Source organism: Pleuronectes platessa, chromosome 1 (genome assembly GCF_947347685.1).
Source record: "Pleuronectes platessa chromosome 1, fPlePla1.1, whole genome shotgun sequence".
NCBI lineage: Eukaryota > Metazoa > Chordata > Actinopteri > Pleuronectiformes > Pleuronectidae > Pleuronectes > Pleuronectes platessa.
The window spans coordinates 13192329-13209119 of record NC_070626.1 but is presented as its reverse complement, the minus strand read 5'-3'; the positions used below and the strand labels follow the sequence as shown (position 1 = coordinate 13209119).

At 40.8% G+C, this 16791-nt stretch overlaps 2 protein-coding genes across 2 annotated transcripts; one reads left to right on the top strand and one right to left on the bottom strand.

Annotated features, from left to right (window-relative positions):
- Positions 1-900: 900 nt before the first annotated feature.
- si:ch211-107o10.3 (uncharacterized protein LOC407663 homolog) lies at positions 901-5595 on the bottom strand. Its single transcript, XM_053428447.1, has 7 exons — positions 5222-5595; positions 4485-4625; positions 4100-4291; positions 3367-3528; positions 3118-3234; positions 2732-2936; positions 901-1733 (listed from the first exon to the last, which is right to left on the bottom strand). Exons 1-7 carry the CDS (start codon positions 5295-5297, stop codon positions 1637-1639), a joined length of 990 nt encoding a protein of 329 aa, XP_053284422.1. The 5' UTR covers positions 5298-5595; the 3' UTR covers positions 901-1636.
- Positions 5596-6182: 587 nt separating this feature from the next.
- Positions 6183-16252, top strand: LOC128445681 (isocitrate dehydrogenase [NADP], mitochondrial-like). The gene is given in 15 exon segments (XM_053428459.1): positions 6183-6315; positions 6435-7006; positions 7491-7740; positions 8302-8319; positions 10427-10561; positions 11537-11628; positions 13001-13166; positions 13290-13450; positions 13561-13704; positions 14183-14319; positions 14456-14607; positions 14739-14851; positions 15409-15506; positions 15599-15691; positions 15809-16252. Coding segments are annotated over 14 exon segments (1788 nt in total). The 5' UTR covers positions 6183-6315; positions 6435-6862; the 3' UTR covers positions 15894-16252.
- Positions 16253-16791: the final 539 nt, after the last annotated feature.

Here is a 16791-nt window from a genome sequence, read left to right as displayed (position 1 = left end):
GGATGCATTTCACCAAAAAGGCCCCAGTCTGGTTTGACAGTTGAGAAAACCAGCAGAGTCAAAGTGAACTGACATGATGCAGCATGACTAAGATAATCCATTAACTGTAAACTGAGGACCAGCTGGAACACACAATTTAGGTGAGTGAATTTCATGCACACCAACAGACTAACAGTTTTTAAAACCAATAAAAATGAACCTTTGACATTTTTCTTCAAAGAGAATATACATCTCACACTTAACTGTCTTTTTAAAATAAAATATCTTTCAATTAGATGTTTCTTCCATTATCTCATGCTTTTTGAAAAGAACTGTACAATGCATACGTTTGTAAACCAACCAACACACACACACACATATATCTAATTTTATAATTCGATTTTTAGAGATATATTTTGGGTGTTTGACCTTTATTTATGAGTGTGAAAAGGTGAGAGAGAGCAAGGAGGACATGCAGCAAAGGACCAGGTCAGAGCCGAACCGGCTGCCGCTGTAGGGCTCGTCCTCTGTGTGCTGGGCACATGCGCTACCAGGGGAAAGCATTATTTGAATAATACTTTTCTATTTCTAATGCATGAGTGATTTCCACTTATACCCATTTATATTTTCATGTTGCTTCACTTAAAAGAGCTCTCGGAAAACTCTTACAAATAATACAGCCTGCAATAAGGAGCTCTGGCAGACTGTCTTCCTCTGTTTTCCTATATCCATGACAAGATGGGGCAGCACACAAAGCCTGGGTCATCCGTTTGTTTCTGCTTGTGGGGAAGTCGGTCTTACCAACAATCAATTGTTTTGAATATTATTTCTCATTTTCAGTATTTGTACCATATATGTAATAAGACAATAATATTGCTATAATTGATCCTAATAATAAATAACAATAATAATAGCCAGAAGAAAATTTCTTAATCAGACATTTATTTCAAGAGCACTGCAATAGTGTTGTAAGCTGTTGTACAATTTGTCAATACAGGCAGATAATGTAATCCTCACCTCAAAACCAACTCCAAAAACCAGCAGCATTCACCGTATATAAAGAAGATCCCTCCTCTGAGGGAAAACCACCTTCTCAGTGTTCCTCTGAAACCTGGACACATACAGGCTCTCATCCTGCTAACATTTTAGTTTTTCGGGAAATTATTCTTTTGTTTTCCCTGTTTTGTGTCTGTGTCTCTGCAGTGAGGATGTAGCAGAAACTGTACAATCATCTGTATGTTGGTAATTACTGTTAGATGCCATTAATAAACACATAGTTTGATGCCTGGAGTCTGCAGCACTGATCATATGGATTAAAAAAAGGTTTGTTTGGCAAGGGCCATTTTAGCATTCCAATCCCAAACACGTTTGAAGTGAACTGTGTAACAGGAATTGCTCATTCAAATGCAAACAACTACCTGAGATGCAAGATTAGAAAAACAAGTATAATCTTGTTTTTAAACCAACACAAAAGATTTCAATATATATACACTGGTCTATAAATGTAAATAAGGAGATTAAATAAAGAGTGCAATTTATACTCATCATCAAATCTTAGTGATACTGCAATGACCTATAATTCAGAATAGATAATAAAATGAATTTACTAGTGTAAACATGGTTGGTAGGTCATAAAAGCAGTGCATGCTGATGATGTTTACGCCAGACCGACCATAGATGCACTGAGGTCCCACAGCTTTTTGGCTGCGGCGTCATCCAGGGCCTGTGGAGCCGCCGTTCTGGGAGCACAGTCACTGTACGGTGGGAGAAATAAAAGAGGAGGACAAGATCTCCAAAGGTCAGTGATCTATTGCCAAAAGGTCGACAGGCATTTTAGCAATACATCTTTTATTAGCCATAAAACTAAGTTCAGTGGGATTGATTACATCCACTCACTGCTGTGTGTTACTTCTGTGTTACTCTTGAATGTTGGCCTGGCCCCCTAGTATTAGCCGAGCAGGGGGGTGAGTGAGGGGGTTGTGATGACGTGTCTAACACACGACAGATGTAAAAGTTAAACCCCAAAAAAATAACATGAATCCTCCCTTGAAAAAGCAGAGCCATACGTTACATCCTACCACAGTCTGCTGCACAACCCCTCTCCTGAATCCTAAGGATTATTCGTCGTTGTCGTGAACGCGTCTGAGCAGAGAACCCATCACTGTAATAGGCAGGTGTGAAAGGCAAACTGGGGGAAAAGGTTCTAACCCAATTCTCCGCGGGACACATGAAAAAGGATTTCGGAAAATGTTAACTAATCAAGTGAGAAGTAGGTTAATTTTCTCAAAGACAAACTTCTTTTTGCATCCAGCCCTCTGCTGGTCATCTAAGATAATATAAGTTTCAGGCCTTTCCTCATTGGCTTCACTTCCAGACCCGAGACTACATCCATTTGATATACAATCTATGATGCCCGGTAACTCTGGTCCCTGGTAAATTCACTGCTAATTACTGCCCCCTATTGACATAACAAGTGCACAGCGCGACATGAGATGAAAAACATGAGCAACAAATCAGGACAAAGAGATGGACTCTATTCTGGTGAGACGATTCTCTGTTCCTTGTCCTTTAAATACAAATCGAATTTTCAGAAATACACTGATCCCATACATGACCTGTCTGGAATTGAACTGACAGAAATCTATCGTAGAGACAATGAACTTTCAAAGACAAGGACATTTTTCAGGTGGAAATTCAACTTGATTGAATTGATCTGTGCAGTCAGGTGAGATGTTACTGTGGATGTACTTGCCTGTAGTAGAGGCCGCTGACATCTGCCAGGCTCTCGTCCACAGCGCAGTGGATGGTGGTCTGGGCTCCTTCCCAGGGAGTTTTGAGCAGCATTGTAAGTGGCTTTGCTATGATCCTCACCAACAGTGATAAGGTGGGGAAAATGTGGCGGCCTAGCTCTGTGCGGATGACCCCAGGGTGAAGGCTGTACACTGTCACACCGGTGCCTGATGAGAGGGATCCACCAGATCATGTGTTAGTTACAATACATGAAACGTTGAGAGGGACACTGTGGATTTGTGATTTTCCTTCTTGATTCCTTTAATCTACCTTAACATCATCTGGTTGATAATAACCTGCATTACTACCACACTTTATTTTCAGGATGTAGTCTGCATCATACACTACCTTTCAGTCTAACAGCCAGCTCTCTGCCAAAGAGCACATTGGCCAGTTTACTTTGGCCATAGCTCTTCTTAGGGTTATAGTCTTTATCCAGGTTAATGTCATCAAAGTGTATCTGACCTGCGAGAAACAAACCAATGTACAATTTAGACTTTGAAAATCAGACACAGCTACGGGAGTTTTATCCAGAGTGAAACATTACAGATGCATTTGAACAATGATGTTATCCAGCTATAAATATAGGGCCTTCACCTCTCTCGTGTGCCATGCTGGAGACGATGACAATGCGACTTGGAGTGGACTTCTTCAGCAGGTCGAGGAGACTGTTGGTGAGGAGGAAATGACCCAGGTGGTTGACACCAAACTGCATTTCAAAGCCGTCCTCGGTCTTCCATTTTGGACACATCATGATACCTCAAAGAAAACCAAAACCCATGCAGGATAAAACAAATAAACACACTCTCACACACAAGGTGATACAAATAAAAAAGACAACACTAACACAAGCAAATATAAAGAAAATGGAATAAGACACTAGACATAATTTATTAAGAAAGATTGTTTACATTAATACACATCTGCTCTGAATCGGAAACATTGTATTGATCATTGTAAACACCTGTTAAACAAAACTTTTATAATAAAATGTACAATTAAAAACTATGTGATTACACAACTTCCAAAGTGATCATCTGCATTGTTCATTCTGTAAAATAAAGGTATTCATGTGTACATACGCTGATACTGATACGTCTTTCACAGACTCATTTCGGACAATACATTTGTGGAAATTCTCTAAAGAGCAAATGTCAAGATTTAATCTGTGCTCTTGATCACTTTGAATCTAACTCTGTGTATGACAGGTGCTTGATGAATAAAACTGCCCTGCCTTGCCCTGACGGGCGTAAGGAATATCTCCTCTGCATCTCTGCATGTTGTTGGTCTTTACTTTGACATTGATCCTGCAGTGACAGATGGGAAATACCTGCATTGTTGATGAGGATGTCCAAGTGGTCCTCGCTCTCCCCGATGTCTTTGGCCAGGTCTCTGACGGACTGCAGTGAGCTCAGGTCCAGTTTCTTTACCACAACATTGCCGTTGCCACTTTTCTGACGGATCTCGTCGGCGGCGATGCGGGCTCTGGTCATGTCCCTGCAGGCGAGGATCACTCTGGCCCCTGGACGAAAAATAAAAATCACAGTGTACATTAAAGATTTAATTAGTAATAGTGGAGCATAGTGTTGAAGCATTGTGATATCGTCGTGATATCAGTCAGCTGTTGTAAATTTCAGTTTCACTTTAAGCTCAATGACAAAATCCTGCACACATAGAGAACTTTGACAGTGAATAAACACATCTGAAGGTCTCACCTCTCTGGGCCATGTCCAGGGCCGTCTCCTTCCCAATGCCGGTGTTGGCTCCCGTGATCAGGACTGTTTTCCCATCCAGCCTGACCTTGCTACGGCAAACTCTGCCAGCCATCCATCTTCGGAAGGTCAGCGCGCCAGCAGCTGGAAGAAAAGAGATGTTAATGACACTGTTAAGAATACTTAAACACCAACATCACATGTAGTGTAACATCTCGAGTCGTCTCATTGTGGTTCATTTGAACTTTTCCCACGTGTAACTTGTCGTGGCAATTGCTGCAATCCCACTTTGACAACAAGGAACTGAGACACTATTCTCTTACAGTTTTGTCACACTTCAATGCTCAGGGCATGGTGCAAAAGACAATGGTTAGTTTGTAATATGCACTGCTCTGGTCGGGGGTTGTTACAAAGTCAAAGGTTAGGACCGTCTGGATCACACTGCATCCTTTCCATAAACAGATGTGACAACAGTATTGAGGTCCTCTGTCATAACATAATTCATTTGACACGAATCAGACACAGTCTGTCTGTGATTCAAGAGTTTATGAACATGTGCACCCCAATTACATTTAGCAGTCGCTGGCAATGGAACGCTTGAGTCACATGCTCTCTTCTAGCAATGCTCGTTCTCAACATAAAGAGATTACTTAACTAGCAGTGACATCTAAGAAAACGTGTGAACATACACTGCCCCCTCACACAGTACACACCCTCTTCAAATGAAACGTTCCTCTTACCTGCAATCACAGCAAACGTGAGACCGAACTTGTGGCTGTCCACAAAGTCCTTCACGGCCTCTCTGTAGTTCTGCATGCTTCCGCCTGTCAGTTACAACCAGAATCACTGCACACAGGAAACTTTCTCTGAAACCGGTTCACCGTGACCTGGCGTTTCTCTCGAGCTGCTTCGCCACTGACTACTTTACATCACAACAGAGGGGAAGTGACGCAAGCACCGGGGGGATTTTCAGAATAAGACTCTTGTTTATCGGCGTTGCTGTCATAGCAACGGACTTGAGAAACGGCACATAATGGCTGCTCCGCTGATGTTTGTGTTTCTTCTGCAGACAGTGAAAATATATTTTGGTATCGTGAGTCGATGTCGGGTTCTCTGACACAGGTTTGATAATGTTTTGCAGTCCAAAGAAGAACAGAGGAGACTATACAAGAGCCTGATAAAAAAAAAAACATCCAGGTCAATACAAAGCAGCTCACTGACTCATCTACTGTGATTCTCTGCTGGCAGGGTGCCTCATGTGCTGAGTGATCACAGATAAAACAAACAAATCACACATACACTGGTTTATTCGCATGAGAATATTTTAAACTACAGTTACTCCAGTCCTTTAGGTCTAATTTTAAAATGTATATCTCGGCTACTTGTAATTTCTACTACATTTTTTAAACCATTCATTTGATCTATCTCATTAAAATTCCCTTTAGTACTTAAATTCCAGTCATGACATCAGAATTCTTTGAACATATCAGCGCACCAATAATAATTGTAGAGTAACGGATATTATAAAAGATAACAATAAATAGGACTTTTTACATTATCTGAACTCTTAAAATATATATCATATAGGTGGCCATTTTAATTATTGTTTTCTTGGACTTGTTTCACTTCTTTTGTGACAAACTTAAAAATGTTACAGTTTGAAACAGAAAGTGTAGATTAAAAAAAAAAGCTTCCGGGTCTGAAAAGTGAAGCCGATGCGACAGTGCTTTAAAGTGCAATACCTCGGAGGGCCATAATATCGTGCTGTTCGATTGGCAGCCAGTGGATCAGACAGGTTTAGACCCTGGATATAAAAAGGTTTAGACCCACTGAGGTTGGTTTTGACCAAAATGTAGAAGTATCACGGTAATATGTCGCTTATTCGGGGCTTTCGTTGATTTTAAAGTATTTTTCTCTCATATTAAAGTGTTTCCTCTTCTCTTTTGGTAACAGCCGCAATATGTTCGACGATTTCTAAAGTAAACAAACTTGCACCGGAAGTGTTTCGAGCTCGTGCCACGTCAGAGAAAAAAAACAGTGGTGGAGCTGGGTGAGTTTCCCCGGTCCTTAGAGCTCTCTGTCCCCGGCTCTGTGCTTTCTAGCCCCGGCGCTGTGTACTCAGTGTCCCCGGCTCTGTGTACTCTCTGCCCCAGGCTCTGTGCATCCTGTTCCCGGCTCTGTGTGTTCTGTCCGCGGCTCTAAGTGTTCCCCGCCCCCTGCTCTGTGTGTTCTGTCCGCCGCTCTGAGAGCTCTCTTTCACCGGTTCTGTGTGTCGTGTCCCCGGCTCTTAGCGGTCTGGCCCCGGTGCTCTGTGCTCTCTGTCCCCGGTTCTGTTCTCTTCTCTCCCCGCTGCTGTGCGCTCTCTGCCCGGTGCTGTCACAATGCTGACCCTGGGTCTGGGCTGTGTTCTGCTACATGTGTTCGTGGTGTTCGGCACCGAGTTGACGTTTGAGCTGCCGGACAACGACAAGCAGTGTTTCTACGAAGAGCTGGAGAAAGACGTGAAGTTTGACATAGACTTCCAGGTAAGTTACCGTGAGAGAGAGAGGAGGCTGCCCCACCAACAGAGTTGTTATCCCCCTGACATGTGTTTGTTGTTTCCGGTTCTTGTAAATGAAAAACATCTATAATTGAAGTGTTTTACATCATTCAATTATTCCCATTTATGACATTAGTTAATTTACCTGCAGCTTAATTTACCACAATTAAACTAAAGCTATATTTTTATGTAGATGTTGTGTATATGATGTGCAATACTGTTTAATCTCTTTTACTATTTAATATTGTATCACCATGCACTATTTTACCACCTTCACTATGGATACAATCTTGTTACTTTTTATATATTGTAACATTTCTATTCTATTCTACCCACACTTACTGGTCTGTTGCACAGCCAGCTTCAGTCCTCCATATGTTACTTCAAAGCAACACTATCTTTCCATGCATATGACCTGTCGTTCATGTGTGTGTTTCTAATGAGTGTTTTGTGCCTTTCTCTTCTTTGAGGTCATTGCAGGGGGCAACTATGATGTGGACTGCTTCGTCACCGACCCTCAGAACAACGTGTTGTACAATGAAAAGAAGAAGCAGTACGACAGCTTCTCTCACACCACGGCCATGAAGGGAGTCTACAAGGTCTGCTTCAGCAATGAGTTCTCCTCTTTTACCTACAAGACGGTGTACCTGGATTTCCGCCACGGAGAAGAGGAGCCTCTCATGCCGAACATGAACAGAAACTCAGCTCTGACCCAGGTATGTCTGAGAGGCCTGGATTACACAGGGACATGGTGTTCACACTGTGTCGGTTTGCTGCAGTGGAAATAGACAGAGGGCGAGACTATGACTGGCTCTTTACTGCTGCAGTGTGTGAGGAGGAGGGAGAAAGGACTTAAAGATTCAGTGTGTAGAATTTAGTGACATCTAGTGATGAAGTTGCATGTTGCAGCTGAACACCCCTCACCTAACCCTCCCCTTCCAAATGTGAAAGAGAACCTGTGGTAGCTTCAGTTGTCATAAAAACACAAAAGATTTGCTTGTCCAGTAAAAACATGGTGGTCTCCGTAGAGAGGACCCCCTCCAGATGTAAATATTAAGTATTTAAATACAAAGGGTCCATTCTAGGGTAAAGAAAACAACAATTACTACAACTCAGATTATATAGATGATCAAACACTAGTGAAAACATCGCTGGGATTATTTTATATAAAATTTCTGCCAATAGATCCCTTTCCCGGAAATCGTACTCACTGGACCTTTTTAATGTTTATGTTTCTTAAGTCACAAATCTAGCAACTACATACCAGCTGTTGAGGAGAAGCTTTGAGAATATAGATCAGTGTTTGCATATATATGACCCCTGTCATTTCCATGCTCTCGATTAATCTGTGTTGGCATTTGGACTTTCAGATGGAGTCGTCTTGCGTCTCCATCCATGAGGTCCTCAAGGTGGTGGCTGACTCGCAGACGTGGTACAGGCTGAGAGAGGCGCATGACCGCACGAGAGCAGATTACCTGCAGGAGCGAGTGACCTACTGGTCCATCGGAGAAACCGTCCTGCTGTTCATCATCGGCATTGGTCAAGTCATGTTGCTGAAGAGCTTCTTCGTTGAGAAGAAAGGCTCTGCCGCCACTTAGAATCTGTCGTCCTGTAAACTCTGCAGTGCGAATGTAGAAGTGCATCTGGGAATTTGCACACATCTCCCTGTAATTTCAGCGAACCCTTTGTTAAAGGGGAAGTTCAAGGAGTTTACCTGTTTCTGACTGTTAACCCAGTTTAAAAATCGTGAATTGTGCCTTCCTCATGTCCATGTTCTTTAGTTCTGAAATGTTTATGTTAAAAAGAAACACAACTTTCAAACACTTGTGTTTGAAATGAGGCTGACATCCTTCAACCTTGCACAGATTTTCTTACTCTATTTTACAGGAGTAGTGTGTTTGGATTCAGAGGAAAAGTTAGTAACCAGGATTTCCATTCTGATGCCCATCAATTAGAAAGCTGTGGAACATTGTTAGAGACCAAAGAATTGTGTTTGTTTTGGAATGTTAGTTTTATTTGTTTTATTGTCTGTTATTAATTTATCTGTATAGAATTGTTGCTGTTGTTACATTGTAGGAGCTCCATCTCCCTCACATCCTGGTCTGTCTCTGACAAAGTGCCTTAAGAAGACATATGTGCTTGGTTTTTTTCCTACTTGAAAGTTACTGCTTTAAATTATCTGTTAGTGTATGTGCCACCCTGTAGTTACTGATTGAATTGGTTTCATAATTTCCAAGTGATACTTCCACAACAAAAAATATAAAATTTAAAGCCCCCATTTGTGTATTGTCTGATTGCTGTATTTAGAACATGTTTAAACGATTTTATTAAATTTTAGGGGAAGTTATAATCTTTGAACTGTTTATAGAAATTGTTAACATTGCCAGATTTTGATTTTGATTTTCTATATTTGTTGTAATTCCTACAATATCAATTCAGACATGTTCACATCACAAATTACTTTGTGTTTAAAAAAATGTCAATAAGAACACATGTTTGATTATTAACTTTCCTTGGCCTTTGTTGATTTCCAGCCTCTTAGATTAATTACATATTACAGCTCAATTGTCAGGCCTTGATTATCAATACATTTTCCCATATAAAGAACTAAAGTGATACATATTGGAGATAAAAATTAAAACAGGTTGCATGTAAAGTATAAATTCAATACTAATATTTAGAGCAAGTGCACTAATGCAGATCAAAACAAGTATCTGAACCCTTGATAAAAGCTCCCAAACAGGTGTTTTGATTGTTTTCAATGAGAACAAAAGTCAAATTTGAACATCAACATACAAATAAGTGAAGCTATTATTCAATGTACTCGTTTTTAGTTTCTCAGTTGGGATTTTCAAATCCCCCACCTTCACTCAAAAATGTTTTGAGTCCTTGACCTACAATGTGCAGAATGGTGTATGTTCAGAGTTTTGGTGCATTTAGTCTGTTCACATTCATCTGTGTTCCTCTTAAAAATCAGGCAATCACATGCATGCGCAGAATTTAATTTAATTACATTTTTTTCTCTTCTGTTTTTATGCAGTTTTTTTTTTAATTCAATTCACATTGTTATTATGAATTCCACTCTAATATTTATTTCATCAATATATTGTATGTAAAGCACTTAGAGTGGAAATAAAGTTGTAATTATTATATTATTCTATATTATTATAAAGTGAAATAGTGGAGCAGACAATGTGAGAGAATTAAGAAGAATCCAAAAGTTGAAGTGAAACCAAACTCACCTTAGCTTCCCCCTGATTGACCCGGAACCGGCTTTGCTGACCAATCAAAGCGAAGCCTGCCTGTTTCTGGTGCTGACGTGTGACGTGTCCATTGGTGAGCGGGTGCAGCGTCACCAGGTAACCGTGCTCTTCCTGCCGGTCCACTTCATTCATAGACGAACCAGCCCGGTTGAACATGGCGGGTTTCCTGAAGGCTCTGATCACCTCGTCCAGAGGCGCCGCCGCCGCCGGACTGTCCCTGAACCCCGCGGCGGTGTCACCGGCCGCCGCCCGCCTCCACAGACCGCAGCGCAGGAACTGTAAGTCAGATCCAACTAAGCCACTCAGCAGCCTTAGAAAGATAGATGGTAGGTAGAAGGTGTGAAAGAGGAGGCGTTGATGTAAATTACTGGTATTACCACAAAGTTAATAACATGTAATAAGTTACTCTACATCAATAACTTCTTAGCCTACATGTTTTACTTCACAAAGTTACCCAGTGAAGTTATACTAGTATCAGTATCAGTATCTGTCTGGGTGTCCTCGTGTTGTCTGTACAGTTAAAGGTGTGACTGTACTAACTGGTATCACAGCGCTCATATAATCCAAAGGTCAGTCTGTGTTAGACTGTCACTTTTTCACATCAGAACCAAGTGTCAAACTGTTCAGTGTGTAACATATTTACTTCTACTAAATGATAATAATAATAATAATAATAATAATAATAATAAAAGTTAATTTCGGTAGCACTTACCTAAAGTACCTGACAAAACATATGGGAATAAAACAACACAGGAGAAAACAAGTCAACAACAAAAAATAACAAAAGAATATTCAAAACAAACTTTATCTGTTAAAACCAGTTAAAATCCATTCATGAAAAGGCTTTAATTCTAAATATGTTTCCAGCAGTGATTTAAAAACAGGTAAAGTTCTGACAAGTATAATCTCCTTAAGGATATCCACTGTACTAGAATATGGAGTCGGTAGCTCTGTAATGTGACTAATAACATACATCTATGTAAATTATTCCTGTGTTCGATGTATTGTAAAGGGTCCATGGGTGTTTAGAGAAGTACCATCAAGTAAAATGTATTATTATTACTATGTAATTTAAACATTCTCATATTATTTTCTGTATTGTAATTTGTAATGAAAACATGTAAATTATGACTGTTTGTCTATTGGTGTTCAGGTACATGTATATTCAGTAGATAAACTGTGACAGATTATCCCTGTATCTTCGCCCTCTGCTGCTGTGAACTGTGTAAATTAATACGACTGACTCTCTTCAGATGCTACAAAGCGCATCAAGGTGGCGCAGCCGGTGGTGGAGATGGACGGAGACGAGATGACTCGCATCATATGGGAGTTCATCAAAGAGAAGGTAGGAAGCCGTAGATCACGAGGAAGCTTCTTGGCTCCAGAGACACATCTGTTTACAGCTGAAACAGTTAGTGGATCAACGAATGACTTGATTGACAGAAAACGAATCGGCAGTGAGCTGTTAGAACTTGACAAATGGATCATGTTGATAGGAGCCCTGAGGAGCTTGTAGGTTTTAGTAGAGATATATTTGGGCGTCATCTCTAAACAGTTGGCCATTTGAGAGTTCCCACTATAGAACTAAATTGGAAAAAAATAAGCAGAATTATTTTCACTTATATGTCACCAAATATATTGGTCTCATTAGGCTTCAACTGTTAATTAAAGAATTTGCTGTACTCTCTGAATAGTGCTCTACTCACAGCAGCAGAGTGGAAGTGGAGCTCCTTCACACAACATAGAGGATAAACACATTGCATGTAGGGGGATATGTCGGCCGTCCATTGGTCAATTTGAATTGTGAATGTATTTGACTTCTTACCTGAAAAAACAGGAAGACCTCAGCAGTGAGTTGGCACGAAGCACCAACACCACAAAGCCACACAGTCTTGCCAAAGCTGGAGGCAGAGTCCAAAGGGGGGAATTGAACTCAGAACCAGTGATGACGGATGTGTTGTTCACTAAGATATCATGAAGTTTCCCATAATCCCAAAACACATGGAACACAGCAGGTTCAAGGATTGGGAAACCATTTTCTGCTGCAGTCAATGAGAGCTTGTGGTGTCTTACCTTTTATACTATATATTAAGGTGAAAATCTTAAACTATCAAACATCAAATCAGTTAGATGATCTTATCTTCAGACAAAAGAGGCTTGGTGCTAACACTTGATACAAATCTTGTTCTTATTGAGATACATGTGTGCACTCAGGAGCAGATATCCAGTGTCCGAGAAGGTACTGCTCCACTCTCTATAGGCGGTCACATGACAGACTGATGAAATCTCGACAAGCTGTAAAACCCTTGACTTTAGAGGCAAATATCTCCTAAGCTCAAGATTCTGCCACGCACACAGAGTCAAACATTAACAGATCAAAGTGTTTTAAAGCTTAAATGAAGTCTGCAGCTGCTTGACAGATGATCAGCTGTGTGAGGCACGTAGGTTTGAAAACACTTGAGGCTGCCCTTGCATTGGATCCTATTCATTTGATATAAAATCAACAATTAAGGATTTCAATAATAGAAGTTACATCACAAACTTCAAAACAAACAGGCTCAACATAGAAAACTTGTTGCTAGCTGCCAGAAAGAAGAAAATACATAAAGAGAAACAGGATCTCAATAAATCAAGATATTTTTTCTTCATGCGTGTGTGTGTGGGTGTTTGTGTGTTGTCCTTAGACAAATAACACATCAGAATCTTGTGCTTTACAGCTCATCCTGCCAAACGTGGCTGTGGAGCTGAAGTACTTTGACCTGGGTCTGCCCTACCGAGACCAGACCGATGACCAGGTCACCATAGACTCTGCACTGGCAACTCAGAAATACAACGTGGCCGTCAAGTGTGCCACCATCACTCCCGATGAGGCCAGGGTTGAGGGTGAGAGACACTCAGTGCTTAATCAGACAGTTTCTAGCTGTTTCAGATATGTGGCATGAGGACACTCATCTTTTTCAACCAGTAGAAATGCTTGGAACTAAGCTTGTATATATATTTTTTCAGAATTTAAGCTCAAGAAGATGTGGAAGAGTCCAAATGGAACCATCAGGAACATCTTGGGTGGCACAGTTTTCCGTGAACCAATCCTCTGTCGAAATATTCCCCGTCTTGTTCCTGGTTGGACGCTGCCCATAACGATCGGCAGACATGCTTTTGGCGATCAGGTAATAAAAAGAAAGAAACAATGCAAATGTGATTTATTTTCTTTCAGACCAGGCATAGAAACTGTCAATAGAACCATCTAACATGCTGGGTGTGGTTTTGAATTTCTCAGTACAGAGCCACAGACTTCGTTGTTGAGGAGCCAGGAAAGTTCAAGATGGTGTTTGCTCCAGCTGATGGAAGCAAGCCGAGGGAGTGGGAGGTGTACGACTTCCCCGCCGGGGGCTGTGGGATGGGAATGTACAACACTGATGAGGTAAGAACGAGTTTGGTCCTAGATTTATTTACCCTTGTATATTTCATAGACAATTAATGTGTAACTTCACAGCCAGCAGTTTAAAAGGTGTGCGGGAACATCTGGGGGGGACATCTCGCCCCCAGATGTTCCCCAACCCAGAGGTTGGGGGAAGTCTCTGATTGGTAGATGATGTGATGGTTTAGGGATTTCTTTATAGATTTGATGAGTGGTGGCGGTCTGAATTTTCTATTTAAATAAATGTTATATTTAATGTAATGTTTAAAACCAGCACTAATGTGTTTAATCAAACATCAGTCATATGATTCAGTTTACAGCTCTAAAACACATTTAAGTTTGCAGTATCTCTTTCATTACATTTCATGTAACTCATGCTAGCTTTTAGCTTCATGACAATTTGTGTAAAACAGACATTGGAGAAGTTTATTTTCAATTTTCTGTGAAGTGATTGTTTTTTCTGGACCTTCATGTTTCTCAGTCCATCACTGGATTCGCTCACAGCTGCTTCCAGTATGCCATCCAGAAGAGGTGGCCTCTGTACTTGAGCACCAAAAACACCATCCTGAAGGCCTACGACGGCCGCTTCAAGGACATCTTCCAGGACATCTTTGAGAGGTGAGACATCAACCAACCAGCTGAACTGGAAAGCTTTATCAAATTGCTCAAAGACAACTTTATTCGTCAGGCTTGTAACAGTGTTTTGTGTAAAAAAGCCACAACAAACAGTGTTTTATTGTTACGTGTCCTTCAGGAATTATAAGCCCGAGTTTGACAAGCTGAAGATCTGGTACGAGCACCGCCTCATCGATGACATGGTGGCTCAGGTCCTGAAGTCGTCCGGAGGCTTTGTTTGGGCCTGTAAGAACTACGACGGAGACGTGCAGTCCGACATTCTGGCTCAGGGTAAGTTCACTGTAACTTGAATGAACTGCTGTTATGTTAATGTCAGATTATTCATATTAAATCTACATCCCATGTTTTGTATTAGTGAGGGGATGCCCCTCTAATAGCATGTTTGTTGTGTGTGGTGTCAGGCTTTGGGTCTCTGGGTCTCATGGCATCAGTGCTCGTTTGTCCTGACGGTAAGACCATCGAGGCCGAGGCTGCACACGGCACCGTCACCAGGCACTACCGTGAACACCAGAGGGTAAGCCTCGTCAGGTCGCTCTGACTGGAGCTTTGCTTGTGTGTGTACACATGTGCATTGTTGTACCATCTGTTGGAACCGATTTGGGAATGAGGAAATGTTTACACACTTTGACCTGAGCCAGTTTTTTCTGTGGATTCATTCAGAGCTCAGATTTGGTGTCAGGTTTAAGGTTAAGATTAGATTGAGGACAAAGGCTTTAGTCAAATGCAAGGTGGAGATGGGTTGAAAAAGTAAAATAATGTAAGACACCGTACTATATTTAACAAAGTTTCTATTAGATGTTTACACCAGAATGTTAAGAAATGAAAGTTATGATAAATCACTTTGCATATTTTCAGTTCACTCAGGACAGATGTTAACACCAGGTCTGAAGCGGTTCTTAGACTCACACTTTTACACCCATTTTACACACAAAGTCCATTTAAAAAGCCCATGGTAAAAAACAGGCAGAGATACAATTGTCTCCATGCATTGGGACATCATCAGACCTGAATGCAAAGCAGTCACTTCACATGTTGAATTTCCAGTAACTGACATTAACCGTTGCTCTGCAGGGAAGACCAACCAGCACCAACCCCATTGCCAGTGTCTTCGCCTGGACCAGGGGACTGGAGCACAGAGGCAAACTGGATGGAAACCCTGATTTGATAAGGTGTGTTTTCTGATTAGTCACACGATGTGAGACACTCTGTATTTATTATTTTACAACACACTGATCTGTCACTCTGCATCGTCACTCTTCAGATTCTCCCAGACGTTAGAAAAAGTCTGTGTGGAAACTGTGGAAAGTGGTTTGATGACCAAGGACCTTGCAGGCTGCATCCATGGCTTGGCCAAGTGAGTTTACATATTCAAATCTCTCACTCTAGCAAACTCTCTCATGAAGATCAAACATCTACATTTGATATCATTATATTTATTATTGATCTAACCTCCTGCTCTATGATTTTGTAGCTGCAAGCTGAATGAACATTACATCAACACATCAGACTTCCTGGATGCGATAAGGACCAACCTGGACAAAGCTCTGGGCAAATGATGAACATTCACTTCCTAAAACAAATCCCGTCTGTGGATTTTAAGCCTCTTTTCACCACTTAGTCGTTTGTATAAACCTTTGTATCCAATTTCAAAGGAAACAAGTATTGTGCCTTTTTGTATTTGTATAGCTTGCTTAGTTTTCCTCTGCCTTTTCTCTGCCAACACTTTTTATTGCACAAATTGAATGATTTTATTGTATGAATCTTTATTAGTTCTAATGTTAACTTATAATGAACATATCAGCCTTTCAATTTAATGGAATGCATCAGAGTCTCTGAATTATCTGTATAATTCCATGTTTTGCACTTTTCTTATGAATACAAACAGTAATTATTGATAATCAATCACTAACAAGCATTGTGTGTGGAGTTGTGTGTCTGTGTTGACAGAATCATTTGGGGTAGGGTTAGATTAACTGCCAACAAAACAAAACACTATAATACACAAAAAAAGTACCATTAGTGAGGCAGATTGAGGCTTTGGAATTTAAATCATGGGGACAAAAGTATTATTGAATGTTTGAGAATGAGAAGTCACTCATAGTGAAATCAGTTCACTTAAGAATTCCTTTTATAGAAACATTTGATGTATTTGGTTGTAGGAGCTTCTGTCCAGCAGTGCAGCGCTGCAGGTTCATGTATTGGGCATCAAACACGACCTCCAGTGCAAAACAGAAAGCAGTGTTTGATGGAAGTTCTGAAAGATCTGTCTGCTTCAGAGGCAACTACAGACCCCCACCAGCAGATGTCGACAGAAGCCCCAGTCAGCCTGTCATGCACTTTGTTGTACTGGAAAGACTATTGGTCATTGTACCAAGACACAGACTTCTGATTACTATTAACTGATGAACTAAATTATGTTAATTGTATTTTCCCATTTTAAAAACGAATACGTAA